The sequence below is a fragment of the Salmo trutta genome, chromosome 3 (assembly GCF_901001165.1).
Source record: "Salmo trutta chromosome 3, fSalTru1.1, whole genome shotgun sequence".
NCBI lineage: Eukaryota > Metazoa > Chordata > Actinopteri > Salmoniformes > Salmonidae > Salmo > Salmo trutta.
Genome location: NC_042959.1, coordinates 17460757 through 17484991, shown reverse-complemented (window position 1 = coordinate 17484991; position 24235 = coordinate 17460757). Strand labels below are relative to the sequence as shown.

At 42.3% G+C, this 24235-nt stretch overlaps 2 protein-coding genes across 3 annotated transcripts; both read right to left on the bottom strand.

Annotated features, from left to right (window-relative positions):
• Positions 1–477: 477 nt before the first annotated feature.
• On the bottom strand, positions 478–13949 carry slc30a9 (solute carrier family 30 member 9). Its single transcript, XM_029725450.1, has 19 exons — positions 13594–13949; positions 12787–12944; positions 12020–12169; positions 11662–11856; positions 10709–10859; positions 10269–10361; positions 9987–10069; positions 9561–9619; positions 8790–8860; positions 7735–7837; positions 7238–7293; positions 6959–7094; positions 6672–6711; positions 6234–6305; positions 4062–4169; positions 3488–3653; positions 2062–2191; positions 1598–1711; positions 478–1162 (listed from the first exon to the last, which is right to left on the bottom strand). The coding sequence occupies exons 3-19, from the start codon at positions 12126–12128 to the stop codon at positions 1118–1120; spliced, it is 1731 nt and encodes a 576-aa protein (XP_029581310.1). The 5' UTR covers positions 12129–12169; positions 12787–12944; positions 13594–13949; the 3' UTR covers positions 478–1117.
• Positions 13950–14323: 374 nt separating this feature from the next.
• gsr (glutathione reductase) lies at positions 14324–24008 on the bottom strand. 2 transcript variants are annotated; one of them, XM_029725467.1, is made up of 14 exons: positions 23672–24008; positions 22969–23128; positions 21671–21697; positions 21371–21459; positions 20287–20356; positions 19966–20113; positions 18711–18765; positions 18481–18580; positions 18274–18360; positions 17748–17918; positions 17315–17426; positions 16929–17060; positions 16051–16184; positions 14324–14988 (listed from the first exon to the last, which is right to left on the bottom strand). In XM_029725467.1, exons 1-14 carry the CDS (start codon positions 23743–23745, stop codon positions 14839–14841), a joined length of 1509 nt encoding a protein of 502 aa, XP_029581327.1. In that variant the 5' UTR covers positions 23746–24008; the 3' UTR covers positions 14324–14838. The 2 variants fall into 2 exon arrangements, with proteins under 2 accessions (XP_029581327.1, XP_029581319.1); XM_029725459.1 differs by lacking the exon at positions 23672–24008 and having other exon boundaries at positions 22969–23239.
• Between the last annotated feature and the right edge of the window lie 227 nt (positions 24009–24235).

Sequence of the window (24235 nt, the reverse complement as noted above, 5' to 3'; positions counted from 1 at the left end):
CCACTAAAATCTCAAGTTAAGGGAACATGCTGACTGCAGGAATGTCCACCAGAGCTGTTGCCAGAGACTTAAATATTAATTTCTCTACCATAAGCCACCTCAAACTTCATTTTAGAGAATTTGGCTGTACTTCCAACCGGACCTCACAACCGCAGACCATGTGTAACCACGCACGTAAACCCAGGACCCCCACATCCGGCTTCTTCACCTGTGGGATCACCTGAGACCAGCCACCCAGACAGCTGATGAAACCGAAGAGTATTTGTCTGTAAAGCCCTTTTGTGTGGAAAGATGTATTCTGATTGGCTGGGCCTGGCTCCCCAGTGGGTGTGCTTATGCCCTCCCAGGCCCACATTTCCCAGACAGGTGAAATCCATAGATTAATCCATAGATTAGGGCCTCATTTATTTATTTCAATTGACTGATTTCCTTATAAGAAATGTAACTCAGTAAACTGTTGAAATTGTTGCATTAATATTTTTGTTCAGTATATGACTGCTTATTGATACTGGTCCGTTTGAATAGTCAAAAGACATGATTTTTCAACTGACTTGTTTTTTTGTTCTTGTGGAAAGATGAATAAAAGTCAACACATGAGAACTATATTCAAAAGGTAACTGTACAGCTACAGTGTGAGTGAAACGCACCACGACCAAGTCCAATTTCAGAACTTCTGTGCTTTGAGCCCAGTCTTCACTGCCACACCAGGTGTGCCACTGTCTCTAATAGCTCTGTGCTTTCGAACAAACACTTCGTAACATTGGTAACGGCATGGTCAAATCAACATGGAAAGAAGTGGAACTAATTAAATCACTGTCCCAGCACGTGTCTGTCGCTTATGTAGTTTTGTCCTTGAGCTGTTCTTGTCTATTAATGTTCTGTATGTCATGTTTCATGTGGACCCCAGGAAGAGTAGCTGATGCTATCGCAACAGCTAATGGGGATCCTAATAAATTACCAAAAAGGACTATTCTACAGTAAGACTTGTTCAGATGAGTTGGAGAGGATGGGAGACAGCGGGAGGCAGAGTGCAGAGGTCGGCTTAGCTATCCTCCAACCCCCCTTTCTCTAGTTCCTTCTTGCAGTCGCACGACTTTTCCTGCGTAGATCCGTAGTGTTATAGAATCTCCAGGTCGACGTGCCGTACCTCTGGGTTGCGTTGCTGTTGAGTGACAAAGAAACATGATGCATTAGATCTTCCACAAAAGTATTAAATGAATGGCAGCCATCAACTTTGATGACAATGTATAAGAGTACAGTATGCATTAGAGTTCATATTTGTGGTTTTGATCACCAACTAACAATTAATACAAGATGTCTCATGTGAAATATTGCTGAACTGGACTTAACAAGCTGCAACAGTGTACTCAGGCCTGTTTGGTTCTGAATCCCTAACCTTTTCCCTGAACTGTGCACTTCCTTACCCTCCTTTATTAATGGATTGGTTCTTCATGAACTGATTCGATGTATGCATGTGCTCGAGGGAGTTCACCATATTTCTTACACCAATCCAGTACTTTTTAAATTCACAATGGGGATTGAATGTGTGCACACTAGGGAGAAAGGAACAGAGAATGGGAGTGTAGCTCCTCTCTACCTTGAGCTCTTTCTCCAGGCGGTCCACCTCAGCCCCCAGGGTGTCAATGATGTTCTCGCCGTGCTTCAGCATAAAGTTCTCCAGCTCATCAGTGGTCTTCACCTGCTGGATGTCCTACAAGCCACAACAAAGACACACACTTCACTAGATAATCATAGCTTGCACTGTTACATTCAGGGAGTCATTAAGCAATATTCATTCACTTAAAAGAAAAGTGTATTAAATCAGTTTGAAACAAAAACTAAATTTCCCCAGCCCTCGGCTGTATACCAAAACAAGTGGAAGTGCTACTGTTTGGCTGAAAAACAAATCCCAGATTGCAGCTTTATAAGGATTGTACAATGGCTACCAATGCAGATAGTCAACCCTAGTAATCCAGGCATCCAACTTTCCAAAGCAGAAGGCTAAAAATCTATGGTGAAACACAGTCTCCTTAATGAAACACTTGTTAGCATCAGCCTTACGTTGAGGATCTGTTCGATGTCCTGCTTCTCCAGGTAGGAACGGGTCACCACCCGCCCGTCAAAGTCCACCTCCGCCTTGAAGCGCACTTTACTAAGCCCCAGGTCTGTGGCCTTCACATCGTGGATCGCCCTGGTCACAGCAAAGACAAAGTGGGGTTTAAATAGCACAAATTTAAAAAAATATATATTTTGAAATAGGGCCCACAGGTGTAAATGAGCTAAGTAGCTAACTCTTGTGCAATATTTATTTTGTGCAAGGTCACTGACAAACCATAACATGAATACATTAAGAGCCTATCTTGGGGCTGCATGTATCAAGCATCTCAGAGTAGGAGTACTGATGTGGGATCAAGTCGCCCTCTGTCATTGCAATCTTATTCATTGTGATCTTAAAGGCAAAACTGTATCTTAAATCAGCTCTCCTACTCTGGCCATGGCTCCAGCAAATCTGCTCTGACTTAGAACCAAGGTAACAGTCTTGAATGATGCAGAGGTTGTTGTTTCTGCTCGCCACAAGTCTTTAGTGTGACACTCCTGATGGAAACACCACAACGCTAGAGCTGACAGTAAGGTAAAACACTGGCGGCCAACTGGTGTAGGGGTAAGTCTCAATGGAAAAGCACCAAGTGAGTCTACTGGGCAACTTCACAGCTTTACATAAAGCCCCATTGGCAAATTGGCAACACTTCCCTCCCGGACCTCCTGTAGGGCAAAGCATGTACATGTCAAGTGCAATAAATATTTTATGATGGATCCTTTGGAACAGCATAATCCTGGACCATGGTTTCCCAAACTCGGTCCTGGGGCCTCCCAGGGGAGCACGTTTTGGATTTTTCCCTAGGAATACACAGCTGATTCCAATAATCAAAGCTTGATGAGGAGTTGGTTATTTGAAATCAGTGCTAGGGCAAATACATGCACCCAGGGGAGTTTGGGAAACCCTGTCCTGGACTATAATGTCAGTGCTGAGAGCTGAGGCCTGGATCGTGTGGGGACACTGACCAGGGTCATGGTCACTAGGGCCCACGACAGAAGACGTTTTCAAATGCTTTGTGGGGGAAAATTACAATTAGTAGGCCTATTTCTTGTTGGTTGTTCCACACCGTTTTAGTCTGTTTTTATTCCATTCAGTACCTTATGAACGCAACCCTGGTACAGGGACATAGAGGCCTGGGTGCCATGGACTTAAAGGCAAGGTCATAATGGAAAACTAAATTGAGCATTTCTCATCGAAAACTCCAGGTAGTGCCTCCCTGTTTCAGTCAGTTTGCATTTAGTTTTGTGGTTAATTAACAACTGTGGGACAGGGGCCATGGAGGCCTGGGGAGGGGCCGCTCCAGGGTGAAGATTCCCCTAGGTACAGATCTATGATCAGCTTCCCCTCCCCTAATTCTAACCCAGATCAGCATCCAACGGGCCTACTGACCTGACAGCGGGGTCGTTCTCCAGGAACTCCGTGAGCTTCTGGACGTGCTCGGCCTGGATGGAGCGACCCAGCAGGGCCTCAGTGTTGGTGTAGATGAGGAAGGCAGACACGGCCCCCAGGAGGGTTCCCACACCCAGAGAGCCCAGGCTGTCGTACAGCGGGTTACCTGGCACAATGAGAGAAAAAATTAAATAAAATAAAAAAAGGGTTTATGTCCCAAATGGTACCCCATTTGCTATACAGTGCACTGTGTAGGAAATAGGGTGCCATTTGGGACGCAAACTAGATAAAAGGTGTTGCGGCCTAACTATGGACGCGTTCCAGGTCATCTTTACTGCATTTGAAGGCTACATAGGATGTTAGTACCATGTACAGATTTCAGACTCAGAATACACAGCATTTGTTTACTGGTAATATCAAGTCTGACTGTCCAGAGTTCAGACAGCTGGGTAACTGGAAAACTCAAGTTGTACAAAGTTGTCCTACTGGAAGCGACATATGTGTGTGAGCGCCTGTATGTGTGGGGAATGTATACGTGGGGGAATGAATAGTGTCTCTGAGTAGGTGTGTGTACCTGTGAGCGATGTGAGCCCCATGCAGCTTGAGGCCATGATCACTCCCAGTACGGCAGCAGAGTCTTCCAGCAGCACCACGTTAGTGCTGGGGTCTCGACTCTGCATCACTGCACATCAAAACATACTGCTTTACTGATCACAACAATAACTACTGATGCACATACAGTACCAGTCAAAAGTTTGGACACCTACTCATTCCAGGGTTTTTTGTAATTTTTTACATTGTACAATAATAGCGAAGACATCAAAACTATGAAATAACACATGGAATTATGTATGTAGTAAAAAAAATAAAAATAAAAGTGTTAAACAAATCAAAATATATCTTATATTCTTCAAAGTAGCCACCCTTTGCCTTGATGACAGCTTTGCACACTCTTGGCATTCTCTCAACCAGCTTCACCTGGGATACTTTTCCAACAGTCTTGGAGTTTCCACATATGCTGAATACTTGTTGGCTGCTTTTCCTTCACTCTGCTGTCCAACTCATCCCAAACCATCTCAATTGGGTTGAGGTCAGGTGATTGTGGAGGCCAGGTCATCTGATGCAGCACTGCATCACTCTCCTTCTTGGTCAAATAGCCCTTACACAGCCTGGAGGTGTGTTGGGTCATTGTCCTGTTGAAAAACAAATGATAGTCCCACTAAGCGCTAACCAGAGGGGATGGAGTATCGCTGTGGTAGTCATGCTGGTTAAGTGTACCTTGAATTCTAAATAAATCCCAGACTGTCACCAGCGAAGCACCATCACACCTCCTACATGCTTCACGGTGGGAACCACACATGCGGAAATCATTCATTCACCAACTCTGCGTCTCACAAAGACATGGCGATTGGAACCAACAATCTCAAATTTGGACTCAGACCAAAGGACTGATTTCCACCGATCTAATGTCCATTGCTCGTGTTTCTTGGCCCAAGCAAGTCCTCTTATTGGTGTCCTTTAGTAATGGTTTCTTTGTAGTAATTCAACCATGAAGACATGATTCACGCTGTCTCCTCTGAACAGTTGATGTTGAGATGAGTCTTACTTGAAGCATTCATTTGGGCTGCAATCTGAGGTGCAGTTAACTCTAATGAACTTATCCTCTGCAGCAGAGGTAACTCTGGGTCCTCATGAGAACCAGTTTCATCATAGCGCTTGATGGTTTTTGCGACTACACTTGAAGAAACATTCAAAGTTCTTGACATTTTCTGGATTGACTGACCTTCATGTCTTAAAGTAATGATGGACAGCTCATTTGAGCTGTTCTTGCCATAATATGGACTTGGTCTTTTACCAAATAGGGCCATCCTCTGTATACCACCCCTACCTTGTCACAACACAACTGATTTGCTCAAATGCATTAAGGAAAGAAATTCCACAAATTAACAAGGCACACCTGTTAATTGAAATGCATTCCAGGTGACTAGCTCATGAAGCTGGTAGAGAGAATGCCAAGAGTGTACAAAGATACCATCAAGGCAAAGGTTGGCTACTTTGAAGAATCTCAAATATATTTTGGTTAGTTTAATACTTTTTTTGGTTACTACATGATTCCATGTGTTATTTAATAGTTTTGAGGTCTTCACTATTATTCTAGAATGTAAAAAAATCAAGAAAAACCCTGGAATGAGTAGGTGTCCAAACTTTTGACTGGTACTGTACATATGTTAAGGGATGACATGCTGACAACTTCAACTTACACAATTGTTCAGTATTAAAGCAGCCATCAGCATTAGATAATAAAAAAAGCATTGTCCCTTCCCCCGTTTCGGTGAAAAGCTGAGGGTTGGGGCTGGAGTAATGTAACCACTCAAATTCATAGACAGCCATGGATGCGAGGACTGACCATCCATGATATATCAATTCTAGTTTAAACCATGTTGAGGTGATAGTGTTTCTTACATTTATTTTGTCTAAAAGAAATTGAGTAAACAAGCTTATATTTTGGGTTCTATTTGGGTATGACAGTTGAAATCAGCTCCTGAGGCATTTAGAAGTTTTTGTTCTTCATGAATCAATGGGTACATATTTATAAGTCCAAAAATGGATGTAGCAACTGCTGGTTGCCCCTTTAATATTAGGGGTCATGTAAGAACTCTGGGTAGATTAGCATTTGGGTGATACTCAAGTAATTGACGCATACATCAAATAAAAAGGTAACAAAACACATTAACATTGTACGAACCATATTCATAGAAGGACACTCCTTGCTGGCCAGCACTCTTTTTGATCTCATTGATGGCCACTAGCAGTGTTGCTGAGAGGGAGGGAGAAGAAATATTACAGTCATGGGCTCCATAGAACAGTCACAGCGCACCTTCCCAGTCAATACATATAGTGCATTACATCCATTATAAATGAATGTACACATCAGGGGCTATCAAGCATCTCAGAGTAGGAGTGTTGATCTAAGATCAGCCCCCCCATCCAGATAATCTTATTCTTTGTGATCTAAAAGACAAAAACTGAACCTAAATCAGCAATCCTACTCAAAGATGCTTGATAGCCCAATGTGTACATTGGATGTAATGCAGTAGATGTGTCGAATGGGAAGGTGCAATGCAATTCTACACTTGTTAAATATGGCCCCAGAGGGTGATGGTAACATCAGATCATAACCTACCTCCTTCTGAAACCAGAGAGCCTGCCAAGATACAGTAAGCCTGCAAGAGACAAAAAATAACTATTAAGAGGGACGGAGCTCCAAAAGCACTGTTAGATCAACCACTTTAGCCAATAGATAAGAGGGAGTAACAGTGACTCAGTAAGACTACGTGAATGTTTGATACAGAGTACATAGCAGTCGGATTGTGCAGAATCACTGTACAAATTTTGCATCCCAAACAGCCACTTATTTATGTGTGATCAAGATTAGCGATTCTGCACATGGACAATAAGGCCACCACTCACCCAAAGCAGAGACTCGATTGGCTGTGGGTGCAGAAGTCCCATGATGCCGTGGTACCAGGAGAGACCCGCCCCCATCATGAAGATACCTACGCCACTGATGAGCGAGGCGATGTAGCGCATGTTTGAGAAACCGTACCTTAAATCAGGGAAGAAAAACAGAGTTTGTTTTATATCTGCACTCAACCCCCTCCGGAAGACAGACACCACAGACACGTTGAAGCAGAGGGTGAACCGAGACAGTAACACCATAAGTATAATTAACGGTAGTGTGCTCCTCACGGGTGGACAGCGTCAGGGTTCCGGACAGACTGGCTGATGCCGATTGCAAGAAGAGCCTGCAGGAGAGAGTGATAGCAGGTTCCATTAACACCTGCCTTTCCAAAATATACTGTATAGAAGACCGTTTACGATGACTATGATACATTTCAACTAACCATGGCAACTGGCGTTATCTATTGCAAACAGAGATGGGACCAATTATATTAATAAATAATTTTAACTCATCCCTAATTTCAATATCAGGACATGTGACGACATGTGAACTTCTTGGTAGCCAGTGGATAGCGGGTGCGTCCCAACAATATCTCCTTTCTCCTAGAGTGTGCACTTGTTCACTACTCCCCACACATCTGAAAGCAGTGGATTGACTGAGGCATGGGAAGTTTCTACAATATTTCCAATACCAGACATTTCCTTCCAAATCAGGGAAGGGAAGTGACCAAGTGAACCCTGTGGGAAGAAGGAGATATAATTTGGACATGGCCACTGTATCTGACCTGGTTGCAGGTGTCAGCCAGGGAGTGAATGGCCTCTGAGAACATGCTGGCTGATCCAGTGTACACCCAAGCCAGGAGCTTGAAGAAGAAATTCAGTCCATTACTGAGGGCAGAGAAAAACAAAAATCAACCTTACAACGTATAAACATCAATAAAATAGTAGTTTTCACACAGGGCAGTTAAAGGTTCAGCCTGTCTTATAAACCTGCAATAGAATTCAATGGGTGGTTGCCAGTGTTTCTAAAAACTGTTATTCTACTACCTTTTCTTTGCATGATCGAGCATATTTTCCAACTGAATGTATCAACGCGTTTGATAGCGGCTGTATACAGACAGAGTTAAAGTTAGAATTCTTCATTGAAACGATAAAGCGGTCACTCTGCCCGTTTCAGTAAAAAGCTGAGGGATGGGCCTGGAGAAATGTAACCACTGAAATTCATAGACCGAGCTATGGATGCAAGGACTGACCATCCATGATATCACAATAATAGTTTTAACCATGTTGAGGCTATACAATGCGTTTACATTTACAAACATTGGTGTAAAACAAGGTAATATTTTGGGTTCTGAAGGGGTACAACAGTTGAACTAAACTCATGAGGCATTTAAAGTTTAGTATATTTTTCAAGAATCAAACGGGCATATATTTAATTCATTTCCAAGTAAAATAAAAATGGATGTAGCAACTGCAGATTGCCCCTTTAAGACCCATACCATGTCTTGTAAATGAATTACACTAACTCCTGTACTTCCTGCCTGACATGGGGGTCAATGTGAACAGACCTAGTGGAGTCCCTCATGTGACTGCTAACTCAATAGCCCGACAGTGTCTGGTGTAAGAACCTACCCCTGAACAACTTGTACTTACATTTGAATCCCTGGATGAAGAAATTGAAATGTAACTACATTAAAACAATTCTGGCATGCATAAGAATAAAAAGCCATTTCTCTGTGGCGTTTTGAGTTTTCATGACTGTCAACTTCACAGTAGGGTATAAAACAGAGTAATGATACAATGCCGGGAGGGGAACACAGACGAGGGAAAGGAGACTTACATGCATATGGCCACCATCACCACCTTCCCCGGCCCTTGTGAAAATGTTGCCCTCTTGCTGCCTGATCGGGGCTACATGACATGAGAAGAAGGGAGATCAAGCCTACTGGAGACATGTCACCTATATCAGACTTATTCTAGGAAAAACACTCAGGTCAATTCCATTTTAATTAAATTCTGAATTTAATTTTTTTTTTTTATTCATGTTTTAAAATCGAATTCACTTTTGAAATCTAGGTTAATGTAGAATTGACCCCTTTCAGCTAAATGGTACAAAAAAAGTAATGAAGACATAATAATGCAAAAACACATTTTGTTTCACCATAAGAGCCCTTCATATAGGCTACCGTTGCTAGCTAAATCAAAAGGTAGCATATTTAGATGATATTCTAGCACACAAAAATTAAGCACATTATAGAATGCACCATCACATGTTAGGGGGGGTGCAGATTGTCCTGCAAAGGAGTCCGGCACTATACAGAGGCACTGTGTCAATGACAGTCGGTGTGAATGACATTATCACTGCATTACATGACAAAGGGCTTTGTGGATTAAATAACCCCACACTGGGTCAAAGGCCACGTGAGGGACATTGACAGCTCTGGTTTTGGGTAGCGGCCAGCAGGACATGTAACTACTGTACTGTGGCCATTTCTCTGTCTATCACACACAGTCAGGAGATCCTGGCTGTACATCCATTTAGTCATAGCTTGAGGGCATTCCATAGAAAACAACATCGCACTGCTTCAGGTCACGTAGGGCCTAAACTCACCTTAGTGTTTCCCCAGAAATCTTTGTACTCCTTTAGCAACTGCTGATTCCGGAAAATATCTGAATGACACAATAAAAAGGGGTGGGGAGACCTCAAACAGACTGAGTGCAAGCTTATAGGAAACAGACCCTCAGTGATTCCTCTCAAGAACACTAAGGAACCAGGGAGCCATCTGAGCTTAAGCCCAGGTCATATTCATTAAGGGATGCAATTGTAAATGGAACAGAAAACTTAAATGAGCCTTCTTGCACCTCCCTGTTTCAGGCAGTTTTCTTCAATCTGTTGCCTAATTAATACAACCCATTGGAGACTAGGCTAGGTTACAAAAATAAAACAAAGCATATCATAAACAGCGCAAGTCTAGACGTTCTTCCGATTTTTGTACAGTTAGTCACAGAATGTGTTTGCAGGGTGGAGGACACCTACTCTCTTCGTACTCCCTCTCCTCCACTTTCCTGAGTTTCCGCTCTCTGTCAAGGGCTTCAGGACTTCCCCACACATCTAGAGCTCTGGAAATCAGATTGAAAGAACTGCTTGATGGAAAACTTTCGTATCGTATACAATATGGTCTACCTAATAGCATCACATTATGTGCTGGTCAACTGTAAAGTGCATGATTCCAACACTTGATATTAATTTTGGAGCTGCCAACACTTGCTTTTTAATGACATGATTTTATGAGTAGTAAGGAATGTAAAATGTACTAACTTGACTTCCACGTCTGATCGCAGGAATACAGTGAAAGCCTCGGTGTCATCGTGGGGGCTGCGTCGACGGATCTTTCTTAGCTGCACCAGGTCACTGAGGTCACACGAGAGAGAGAGAGACGGACAGACTAACAGTCAGTGGGCTGAGTATATTAAGAGTCTTTGCATCAATGACTGAGTCATGGGCATGTTAACGTCCCATAATGTGATAATCACAACAGTGTGTTTCCCATTAGCTCAGTGGACACTTGTAATGCTAAGCAGCACTGGTACGTCTGGAATACACTGGTTACAGAAAAGGATGTGTACAACTTCCTTCAATGTGTAGATTACCAATGCACCAACAGAAAACACACAAGATAACAATCCTTTTGCCTTGATTGACTTGCCCTGTATCCAGTCATGCTTCACTGTCGCAATTCACTGTTGTAGAGGGTTTACCTTGGCTTGAGACAGAACTCGTTCATAGCTCTCACTGCAGTGATAAAGTTGTTCTGGGTGTACTTGGATCCATAGTCCCTCTTCTTAAGGACAGCCCGCACTTTCACTTGAATTGTCTCCATTTTTGTCAGACCTTGTGGCGTTATTGAACCTGAGATAAAAAGATATTATATAAAACAGTGGCGATGAATTTCCCAATTCAAATAGAGTATCTAAGAACATAACTGAATACAATAACTGAAGACGTAATGCTTACTTAACAGAAGTACTTCCAGCTGCTTTAGGGGTTAGGGTCAAGCATGTTTCAACAACATTCTAAAGACTGATATTTAGATTTTCCGATCTCGTCTCAACGCTGCAACTCCCCAACGGGTTCGGGAGAGGTGAAGGCGGAGTCAAGCGTCCTTCGAAACATGACCCGCCTAATTGTGCTCCTTAAAACCCACCAGCTTAACCCGGAAGCCAGCCACACCAATGTGTCGGAGGAAACACTGTTCAACTGGCTACCGGGGTCAGCCCGCAGACACCCGGCCAGCCACAAGGAGTCGCTAGAGCACGATGAGCCAAGTAAAGCCCTAGGGCCAAACCCTCCCCTAATCCGAACAACGCTGGGCCAATTGTGCGCCGTCCTATAGGACTCCCAGTCACGGCCAGTTGTGGCACAGCCCGGGAATGAACCTGGGTCTGTAATAATGCCTCTAGCGATGCAGTGCCTAGACGGCTGCGCCACTCAGGAGGCCCCAAGACATACTTTTCATTCCTATTTTGATGTAGCAAGACTTCAAGGAAAGAGACTTCTGTTCTTACACCTCAACAGAATACTGGGGTGTATTTATTAGTGGCACCGTAGCAAAATGTTTTATCAACGGGTGGAAACAAGTTTGCCTCCGTTTGGTTCCTAGTGAACACACTCATGTATGTATTGCCAACACAGGACAAACAGTGGCTCTTACCTGGGGAGTCTGAATAGGCTTGTGCTGGCCCAGCCAGCACCTTCTCCGGAGAAGGTGGTCCTTGTGTAGGAGGAGGAGAGGGGCCATCCTTATTGCTGCCTGAGGTACAATAGTACTGGACCTGGCCTGTTGCTAGAGAGGCTACACGGATGTCATGGCTGAACAACAGATTGTACATCCCTACCTTGTGCCACCCTGTGGGGAAATGATTGAGTGTGTTAGCTATAACATGTTTATTACATAGGTCCACAACACACACACACACACACACACACACACACACACACACTTTGTACTGACAAAGAGTGTGATGCATAAAACAGTGCATCAAGTATTGACTTTAACATGTGAGCCTCACCGTGGCATGGTCGGGCAACCCTGGGGGTTCGTTGTGACAGTGGGGCTCTTTGCTGCAGGTAGACCCTGCAGAGGACTTGCCATGGTCTCTGTGCCAGGCCGGTGAACATCCTCGCCGTTGCGGGGCTTTGTATAGCAATGCTGGAACTTGCTGTTTGAGTGATCACAAGACAGCACTGTCAGTGAGCATCGGTTGAGAGCGGCCAAACAACTGGCATCACACACCTCGTTAGCTAGCTAATTTCATAGCCATTTACGTTGGGTTAAAATGATAAAAACCGACTCTCCTCCCAAAGAGAACATCATGATGTAACTACCATCTAGAACACTCTCTGGACCTGGCTGTAACGTTAGCTAATGCCGCCTCATTTCCCGACTCAGATCAGCTAGCTACAATAACAGTAACACAGTTCCAAATGATCTGACTGGCTAGTAAAGCTAGTTCTTGGCTAGCTAGGTTAACAGGCAGAAGTTCAAATGACACATAACTTGGCATTGCATTGACAGCGTCTTATAAACCTGGTCAATCTTACAGCAGTACTATCAATTCATACAAACGGATGGATACTATGCAGTCTGCTAGCTAACTCGATCTTGGGAAGCCAGATAAAGCTAGCCAGCGCCATCGTCGGACGTCGGTGCGACACCACCAAACAGGTTTGGAAAAGCTAGCTAGCTAAAGTAAAGCGTCTTCCTACGTATACATTTCACGTTTGTTTTGGTTGTCAGATAGTCGGTTAATGTTGATTTATTTCAGGACGGCCTTACCTTCTTGTGTTACATTTGCTCCGCATATCTCAGTCCATTTTGAGTTCCGTGCACCGGTTAGCTACTGACACAAAGGTCGCGTCCACTGCTCAAACGTTGCACGTATTAACCGATGGTTGCGTTCTACGTCATCGAACGTGTCATCGACTGACAGATTGCTATGAGACAAGATCGAAATTGGGGAGAAAAAGGGGGTAAAATACAACAACAAAATGATGTGCTTAGCTGATACGTTAAATACCTATCCAGCCTTTGTATGATCTGGCAGGCGTCAGTAACGCCTGGGCAACACACAAAGGTAGAAGTGACGCTACTCTCGTGAGAGTATGATGGTTTCCACGAAATGGTAGTTGCCTGATATCGCGATGATTTTTTTATATTTATTTAACCTTTATTTAACTGGGCAAGTCAGTTAAAATAACAAATTCTAATTTACAATGACGGCCTACACCGGCCAAACCCGGACGACGCTGGGCCAATTGTGCGCCGCCCTATGGGACTCCCAATCACGGACAGTTGTGATACAGCCTGGAATCGAACCAGGGTGTCTGTAGTGACGCCTCAACCACTGAGATGCAGTGCCCTCGACCGATGCGCCACTCGGGAGCCCAAATGTGTTACCATTGAGCCATCCTGTGTATGTAACAATAAATAAATAAATAAGGATGTAACTCAAATAATCTACCCAGGGCCTAAAATGCTGGTAGATTGTCTATTTCACCAGCCAAGTTAGTGGGTGGTCAGGGGTCCACAATACAAGCATTTCACTCGCAGTTGTGAATAAAACAAATAGTAAAGTATGCTTACATTTTTAGAATAAAGATTTTCTGACGTTATGTTTCATAGCTGGTCAATTAATCTCACAAAATCAAAGAACTACGAATCCGTATAGCCTATTTCACCTCGCGCTGCAACACTGCCTGGTAGGGATCTGTGCGTACATACAGCTGAGTGGGTGAAATAGGCATACAAGTTGGTCTAATTTACTTGAAACGAAAGTCTACTGAAGTAAGACTTTGTGCTTGGGTTTCTTGGTTATTTCCATTGTTTTGTTCACAAGATTGTTCTTCAATCTATGTTCGAAATTCAACTGCGAGAAAAGAGAAATAAACGCTTCCGCCAGTCAGACTCAATCACACAAGAACAAACATGAATCAAAACCCGTTACCACGGTAACCTCCCGCACTTAAAGGGGCAGGTGAACTTCTGTCTCGCAATATTTTGGTTAAAAATAAATTAAACAATATACCAAATTACTTCTTACTAGTAATACATTTGTTTTAGAAACATTACAAAATGCTCATCCGTTTTTGTGTTTTGTTGGGTGTAATTCTAGCAGGAAAAAATATTGTCTGGTAAAAAAAAATCAGAGTGGTTGGTAGATTTTTAAAGCCAAGTTGGCATACATTGGTCAAAGATAGTTAATTCAACATGGTAAACGTACCAAATTCCAAAATAAATTGCAAGCAAAAACTAGTGCTAAAAATTGGCATTAAAAAGGTGTCAAAGAAGTGGAAAATAAAACATGATACAATACTTAAGAAAAAACTGCAGGTTTATTCAATGTGTATTACAATACAGTAGTAGTGAAATTGCGACCTAGTAGTAGTGGTGGTAATTGGGGGCAGTGTTTGCAGCGTTCTAAAACAATGACTGACAATCAGGGTTTCACATACACTAGGCGAGTTATCCTTACTCCCAACGCAATGACTTGACAACAATGCCTGTAGAAGATCCCCCACTTCCATTTCACAGTCATGAGAAAAATCTTGCATGTTTAATAAATTGATACGCAATGCTTAAACACCCACAGTACAGATGAAGAAAGCAGTAACTTCATTGTCTTGGTCCATCTAGGCATTTTCAAAAATATTCATACGAGGTGCACAAAAGAGGTCACTTAAATGAAAGAAAATGGAAGTAGAGAGCTGTTATTGAACATTGCGTTGTCAAGCCCTTGCAAAAGAAGACGGTTGAGCCACTTGTTTCCTGGTATAGTGATTCTCGCTGGTGCTGTATAGGAAATTAAGGATCGTCGAGATGTTTGCGTTGTTAACGCATCGTAACAAACTCCTCGGACGAGGTGGGGTGAATGGCAATAGTCTTGTCAAAGTCTGCTTTAGTTGCGCCCATCTTGATGGCTACTGCGAAGCCTTGCAACATCTCGTCACAGCCAATGCCCTGCATATGAAGGCCAACCACCTTGGGGGGAAGGAGATAGGTCATTTTTGTTAGATTAGGGCATGCAATGTAGAATTCAAAATGTATAGATTGAGGCAGGCTAAACATGCTGGCATGAATGGTTTGCTCATTAAGCATAATATAGAGGGGTCTAGGGTAGTGTTCTTCAATCCTGGGTTGTGTTCATTAGGGCATGCAATGTAGAATTCAAAATGTATCGCAACGGAAAAATAAAATGATAGTTTCCTATTGGATCGAGTCCCATAGGGCGGCACACAACTGGCCCAGCATCATCTGGGTTTGGACGGTGTAGACCGTCATTGTAATTAAGAATTTGTTCTTAACTGACTTGCCTAGTGAAATAAAGGTTCAATAAATACAAAAATGGACAAAAGATTTATAATTTTACAAAAAAGTCCCTCCCTGTTTCAGTCTCTTCCGTTTGGTGCCTAATGAACAAAGATTTATTCAAACCCATCTATGAACACACCTACTTCATCAAATCAAGGGCTTCATTAGTTGATCAGGGGCCCGATTCAAATCAGATCCGCTTTATGCGAAATCCGCATAGCTGATGTTTTGACGGTTTTGGAGGTGGAACTGCGTAAGAGCTGTCAAATCCACAATGGTTCCCGGCTTTTTACCTAAAGCGGACATTGCAATTGTCTGCACAGAATCGCATTGAGAGAAATATCATGCAGCCTTGTTTACAAGTTCGAACATTGGATTGTTAAATGTAATCTACACCTTGATTAGGCTGATATAAATTATTTTCAATTTGAGCGTAATTACTTCTATATAGGGAAAGGGGTATACCTAGTCAGTTGTACAACTGAATGCATTCAACTGAAATGTGTCTTCCGCATTCAACCCAACCCCTCTGAATCAGAGAGGTGCGGGGGGCTGCCATAATCAACATCCACGTCTTCGGCGCCCGGGGAACAGCAAGTTAGCTGCCTTGCAACAGATTTTACCTTGTCAGCTCGGGGATTCGATCCAGCAACCCTTCGGTTACTGGCCCAACGCTCTAACAACTAGGCTACCTGCCGGGGTCTCCAGGACCAGGTTTAAGGGGCCTCTCACCTTCTCCTCCTTGCCCACACACACCAGCTTCATGATGCACTGAGTCTTCCTGGTGGTGATGGCGTGATACATGGGGGTGAAGGAGGTCTTGTAAGACTTCACGTTCTCCTTCCCCCTGTTTTTAATCGCCTCCTCTGTAACACAAGGAGACCAAATGTAAGATCATCAGCTTCTCTACTAATGAAAAACACAAACACAAGGCTGCGTTCCAATTGACACCCTATTCCCTAAAAAGTTTGCTACTTTTGACAAGGGCCCGGTTTTCCAAAAGCATCTTAAGGCTAAGTTCATCGTAAGAACCTTTGTAGGAGCATCGTTAACTCTCCAAGCTGTTTCCCCAAAACTATCGTTAAAGTTGCACTTGAATATGCTCGTTATTTATTTAATTTTTGCCTCAATATAGTTTATGATGTGTAACATGTGCACAATGATGTCTTGATTTAGTGCATTATTATAGGGTAAGCATTAGAATAATATTTGCAGCCATAGGCGATATCTTTCTAGGAGCTGATCCGTCATCAATATTGTGGAATAATTCTAATGTTAAGGTAAGATTCCAATGGAGAAAGCCGAGAGCAGCGCTTCCTTTCTTTCAATCCTATCAGTATCCACACTATGCCTCAACGATGCACTTAGCGAATATTCTCTCTGCATGGTTTTTGGGAAACGCATGTTACAACTTCATCCGTTGTAGGAAAGATGCATTGTTAAAACACTTGTAAGCCTAAGTTCCATTGCTATTGGGAAACCGGGCCCTGGCTGGTTATTTATCCAACAGACTGACAGAGAAACACGCCAACTCATCCCACTTCAGCTGAGAACATTTATAATAAGGGGAACCATCCACCTGAGGACTTCTTTGCTAAGAGCGCACTCACCTTCTGTGAGGCCCACCGTGCCGATGGGTGGGTGGCTGAAAACTACCGTGGGAATGTTGGAGAAGTCGACCTTGGCATCCTCTTTGCCGTCAAACAGTCTGTGTGCCAGCTTTCTGCCCGCTGCAATGGCGACTGCCCACACCCAACAGAAAAAATGTCCCAATTGAGATTTGCAATGCAAAAATGTGTCTGAACGGTACACTGTGCGATTATATTTAGTTATCTTCTTCCTTATCCATTACAGACAATCTATTAACATTCAACATGATTCTTAGGTGAATTGCAAGCTGTATACAGTTGAAGTTATGTCTGTAACTAGACACAAGTATGGTTCAAAATGGCCACTTTTTTCTCTGTCATGCCCCTGATGAGTATTAACAGCCTACCAGGAGTAAGGAGGGCCTTCCCGCACACGTCTCCTACAGCGTAGATCCCTTGGCGAGTGGTGTTCTGGAACTCATCTACAACGATGAAGCCTCTCTCATCAATATCCACACCCTGTCGAATAAGACATCCAACCTTCAGTAAGCCGCCACATCCCATACACTGACACAGGGTTTGTACTTTATATTGAAATCAATGGGACTATTATTCACAACACTCATAGATGTAGCTCTTAGCTGCTTTAAAACATTACATTTCTCTTTTTGCAACATTATGAGAAAACAGTGATCAATGCAGGCAATGGAATCGCAGTGTACAGCATTCCAAACTCGTTTCCGAATCCCTTGCCACGTACTGAAACTATAAAAGGTTTTAGCAACATCTCCACATTTTTTTCTAGAGACCTTTGTAAACAGTCTGAGGAGTGATCCTCACCATCTGGCTGAGGTTGAGGCCGGCGGTGTTGGGCTCTCGGCCGATGGCCCATAGCAGACAGTCCACCTCCTGGATGGTGCCGATTTTCTCCTCCTCGTTCTTCTTCTCTGGGTCTTTGGTGACCAGTGTGACCTCCAACAGGCCATTGCCTGTCTTACTCACCAACTTCACCTGACAACAGACACAGGTTATAGCAGACTATCAGCATATTTCAGGGGATCAGTTTGAGCAAGGCAAGGTGCAGAATCACTTGATCTTGAGGATCACATAATGAGTAGTTATTTGGGATGTAAGGTCTGCGTAGTCTACCTATAACCTAGTTGATCTCACTGAAACAATAATGACCACTTTGGGATAACAGTGGAAGGACAATGTGCATGTTATACATACATGTTCATTGACAAAATGTTGGATGCATTATAATAGAAATGTTCATGGTCAAAATGGTGGATGCATTATAATCATAATGTTACTCAAAACAAGAAAAATAGTAGTTAGACTATCATCATTAAAGAAATGCTTTTACCTGAGTATTTTTCCACAACTCTATGCCAGAGTTCTGCAATTCTTTGGTGCAATTTGAGCTTATCAAGGTGTCGAAGTTTCTCAACACCTGTAGGGAAAAGGTAAAAAGGATTAGACATGCCCTCTTGTACATGCCACACCTCTAAAAACTGTCACTTGTGTTTGTGGGATGATATATGGGCCAATGTCTGCCTGGATTGGTTCTTACCCCTGTCTGTCGACATATGATGGATGTTTTGGACCCCAGTGTGGAAAGGATGCCAGCCATTTCCACAGCAATATATCCGGCCCCCACTATGACGCTGCGCCTGTTGGGAGGAAACATTTAAAAGGATGAAACACAAACTTACACTGCACACAACACAGTCTGTCAAACAGCCAAGCCAAAATATCAATATCTCTGATGGAAATTATTGTCTTTAACAACATTAAACTTACTTAGGAAGGCTTTCAAGTTCAAAAAAGCCATCACTGGTGATGCCAAGACTTGCCCCTGTAATTATATGAAAAGTTAAAGCTAGAATCCTTAAAGGATCTCTCCATCTGTTTCACTAAAAAGCTAAGGGTTGGGCCTGGAGAAATGTACGCACTTTCAAATCACAGACAAAGCTGTTTGCAAGGGCTGACTGTCTTTGGTGTCACAACTATTGTTTTAACTATGTTTTGAGGCTATACAGTGTTTGTTGACATTGACTTTGTTTACAAACATTTTAGTAAAACAAGCTTATATTTTGGGTTCTGACGGGTACGACAGTTAAACTAAGCTCATGAGGCATTTATAAGTTATATTCTTCAAGAATGAATGGGTATATATCATTATTTATAAGTCCTAAAATGGATGCAGCAAATAAGGATTCTAGCTTTAACCAAGCTTATTATTTCATTTTATATTTGAAAAGCACGATTTCTTCAAGATAAATAAAAATTCTGTGAAAATAATTTGATAAAATAAAAAGAATGATCAATGTATACAATTTGAAGAGCAACAATGAGCATATAGCAAATACAGAGGTATAGCAATTTTACATAGTAGACTGCAATACCTTAATCGAAAGATCAGTTATACTTTAAAGCTACAATATGTAACTTCTTGGGGGACCCGACCAAATTCACATAGAAATGTGAATAGATCTGTAATTCTCATTGAAAGCAAGTCTACAAAGCGGTAGATCTTTTCAGTGCTTCCCGTTCTTAAGTTTCATTTTTGCGTCTTTTACAGTTTTGTACACCAGCTTCAAACAGCTGAAAATACAATATTTAGGGTTATGGAAAATATATTTCACAGCGCTTTAGATGGTAAAAGGATTCTCTACACTACGCTTGCTTGTTTTGTCACAAACTGAAATTTGGCGAACTATTCACATTTTTTAGCAACCAGGAAATGGCAGAGCGATTTCTGCATGGTGCATCTTTAAACTAAACATAACTTTTCAAACTTAACGAAGACTTCATTAACTTAACATCATTAACCCTTTCTGAAGCTTAAATAGACACAAATTACATGCTAGATAAAGAATGGCAAAAGGGTTGTCACTTCTCACAAATAACTTTTTTAGGTTGTTGTTCATTTAAATATGCACCCTAGGTTATACTGCAATGTTGAGGGAGCGAGCACACAAGGCATTTCACTGCACCTTTTATACCTGCTCTAAACTGTGTACGTGACAAATACAATTTAATTGTGTATTCTTACCTGGCACATCATTGTCACTCAAGACAGAAGGGAACCCTCCTGTGGCAATGAGGATATGAGGCGCGGTGTACTTCTTCCCATTCACCTCAACAGTGGGGTCAGGGCCGTCAATGAACCTGGCGTGACCCTGAATCGTTTCAATTTTAGCCTGTGGGAGACGACCAGTTACCATTCCGTTCCATGTGCAAACATGTGAAGGAAAACACAACTGTCATAAATATTGGCTATTATGGTGTATGTCTATGCATGTCAAAACCTGTTTTATGGATGATGAGGGAAAGCAAAATATACACTCCAGTCAGTGAACTGGTTTAAGCTTACCTTGTCAAGATTGTTGCGATAGATGTGATTAAGCCGACTAACATATGCATCTCTTTTGGTCTTAATAGTTCTGCACACAAAAGAAAAAAAGACTGATTACAGAACTGGAGACATTTTCCTCTTAATTTGGGCTCCAGAGTGGCGTAGCGATTATTATCAATTACCCCAGTAAAAACTGATATTAATGGATGACATTATTATCACCAATGATTACTGATGTGCTCCCGAGTGGCGCAGCGGTCTAAGGCACTGCATCTCAGTGCTAGAGGTGTCACTACAGAACCTGGTTCGATTCCAGGCTGTATCACAACCGGCCGTGATTGGGAGTCCCACAGGGACAATTGGCCCAGCGTCGTCCGGGTTAGGGTTTGGCCGTCATTGTAAATAAGAATTTTTTCTTAACGGACTTGACTAGTTAAATAAAAATATATAATTAATTAATTTTATAAAACACACATTTCTAAATATGTTCCAATGTTGCACATAATGTCAAAATGTAAAGTTGGTGCGCTCACAGAGCAGCTTGATGGCATAATAATAATTGAAAAGCAGCATGTTATGTTGTGCATGACGAATTAAATGATATCAGTTTTAACTGGTTGTGGCCACTTCCCTAGTCTACCCTATCACTCACAGTCACCTGGGTAACACAATCTGTGTGGAGTTAGTTGCCAAATACATTAACGCAAAGGAAGGCTAAAGTTGGGCAACAGACTGCTATGTAAACTGAGAACTGGATGGGGAACAAAAGGAGCATGACTTGCAGATAGTTCAAATAACAACATCTTAACAAAGCCTCTGACTGTTATCCTAAAGGTCAGTTCATGAAAAATCTGCAATGTCTCATCATGAATCTGCCATTTCACATCAATAGAAATGTGTGGTACCCTTTCACACAAACACCCCCACATGAAAGAATGAGGAACCAAAGAATATCACATTAACACGTCGATGCAAAAATAAACATAAATGGTGTGTGAGGGCTCTAACTAAATTGGCAGGATGCAGTAATTTAAGGTGTGAGAGGAGAAGCTGATGTCAGAACAAGTCCGTCAACTGTGGCGACCTCAAGTCAGATACTTACTCCCAGCTGAAGTGAACGTGTCCGCCGTCAAAACCATAGTCAGAGTGATCGTGGAGATATTCTGCATGAACTGCAGCATTCCACATAACCTGAGACCAAAAACAAACACTTCATTGCGGGATCACATTGTTCTGGCCCTTTCTATTACTGTACGCTACAAATCGTGTGTGTGTTTAATAAATGTGTATTTAATATTCCACACACACAGCACAAAACATACTCTACTAACAGTGCCTAGGCTACTTACACATGCCCCCCCACCACCCACCCCTTACCAGGAGGCTGACTATAAAACAATACCTTCTTAGGTACACAGCCGACATTGACCTAAAGAAGAAAAGGACAAAAAAGGTGACAAACATGAGCATGACTAAAAAAACAAGCAAACACAGGAAGTGTCAAGTCCTTCAAGGAATTAGTTAACTACATTGCATCATTAAATATCTAGTAATTGAAATATAATAGCAATGTATGAAAAGGAACCATCCATGCTCCTACCCAAGAAACATGGGTGTGTGTGATTGATGTTGAGACACAAAGCAATGGGGAGCCGAAGAATCGTCTTGCATTTTGCAAGAATACTGGCCACAGCTCTGAAATTACATGGCACCAACTCAGATTGGAGAAGTTCTGGTATGTTGTGTGGGAGAGCAATACTTCATACCAGGGATGGGCAACTGGCAGCTTTTGTAGGATTATTCTTTTTACATTTTTTATATACACGTTTTTGGGGGAACGGACTGTTGAGAGTTAGAATACACAAGATTACATTTTGACATTTGGTTATGCATCAGCAGTTACTTAATTAGCCCATGTCAGCTAACATTTTTTAGATTGGTAAATTAGTCAAGCTATCTAAACTTGTAGTAAGCATGGTCAAATTACCGATCGTCAGTTATATTCATACACATGGCAAAATCTGTAGAATTGCAGGAAATTAGCTGTAAAACTGCAATTTTTTTCTCTGCCCCATGGCAAAATGAGTAGAATAGTATGAAATTTGTTTAAAATTGCGAAATATTCTCTAGGCCCCATGGTAAAATGTGTAGAATTACAGGAAATTAACTTAAATGAAAGGTTTCTCTTTGCTGTCACAGAGGAGCTGCTAAAATGTTTTCCTTGTGGCCCCCACTGCCATCAAAGTTGTGCATCCCTGCATTATACACTTTAGCTCAAAAGATTGTACAATTCATTACAGCTATATAAGGTAGACCAGGCTTTGTGGATGTCATACATGGTAACTATAATCGCTTATCTTCCATAGACTGAAATGTTGAGAAGGGGGTGATGAACACCTGTGGCCATAACTCTAGTACTGTTAAACAAAATTATTATGTACCAGTAGAATGCTCGTGCGCTGGATCGGTGCCCACTGCTTTTAACTCTAACAAACCACAACATTGTGCACAAAAACATCCCACAAAAAGAGTATGGTCTCGAGGCTTCGCAATGAATCCGTTGTTAACTACACGTGACAACTTTACAGAATATCAGAGACTGAACCGTGGAAATTAGGCCTATGCGATGTCATTTCAGAGTTGCTTTTGGAAGTATTCATATAAGTACAGTGGCTATAACCAGGATAACTTTTTACTCACACAGGTACCTCCGAGTTTGTGACTCTCGACCACCGCGGCAGTGGCCCCGAGCTCCGCTGCCCTGCGTGCACCAGCAAGACCCCCAGATCCACCTCCAATCACTAGAAAATCGAACCGGGTTGTCGCATCTGAGGCCATACTCCGACGGATAAGTTTGTGTCTGTAGGAGGGTGAAAGCAATCGCCGGAGTGAGAAAAGAAGAACTTGCATCCGGGCAAACGGTATTATTATTGCCATAACCAGGAAGCCAGCACACCACCGGACGCAGTTGTTTGGGCGAATGGGAGGGTCAATCCCCGAAGTGAAAGCTAGTGCTTAGTCATTGTGAATTGCAACAATGGTCTGTAAATCCCAGAAACAATTTTAACATAGTCATGGTGATGTGCAGTCTATTAGCCTACAATGATAGGCTAATCTCACAATATGTGATATGAGGAGCACTGACAGATAGAATGAATGGCAAATGAAAGTCAAAATATAGGCCAACAGTCTACCCTTGTTAATGGAAGGATCATACCTATATAATATCAGCAGTGTCATCATCCTAAGGGATATCTTATATGAATAGCTAAAGCCACCACATAGGGGACACAATTTCATTTTCTTTTTGATCATGCACGGGGATGGCTGACAATTTATTAGTCAACTATTCAATGATTCATAGAAAAACAGTTTAAGTTGACTTAGAGAAAAAGAGACTCACCTAGACAGTGCCACTGTCAAAGTCGTGTTCACAGTACTTGAAAGCGACTGTCTGCATATTTTGACCCACTGCATGTTTCACGGTCTGTAGTTTATTTCATATTAACATATTTTGCTGTGTACTCGGTTGTAACGCGTCTTTAACACATTTAATGGATGGAAACAAAGTATATACAACATTCTGCTTACAAAATAAAGCTACTTCCTGAGCCGTTAGAAATGACCTTTCAAAATAAAAGCTCGAACCCTCATAGGCTATAGAAAGATATGGGCAATTTGTAGCCAAACATATGCGTAATGCTTCATTAAATATTCCTAAATTAGCTATGGAATGCCGTTTTTGGATGATAGCTCCAGTGATATTTCAGCTGGATAAACGACGAAAATATAGGACGTATATGTCAATTACGCTAGGGGTTAACTCGAGTTGGTCACGCGTGACCAGCGGAGCCAATCAAAATCTCTTTCGACCCGCACGCATTTCCTCCGTAGGCCTTCAGAGCTTTCTTCAACCTGAAACAGTGTTGCCATGTTTGTGATTTTCCTGCAAGTTAGGCTACTTTGA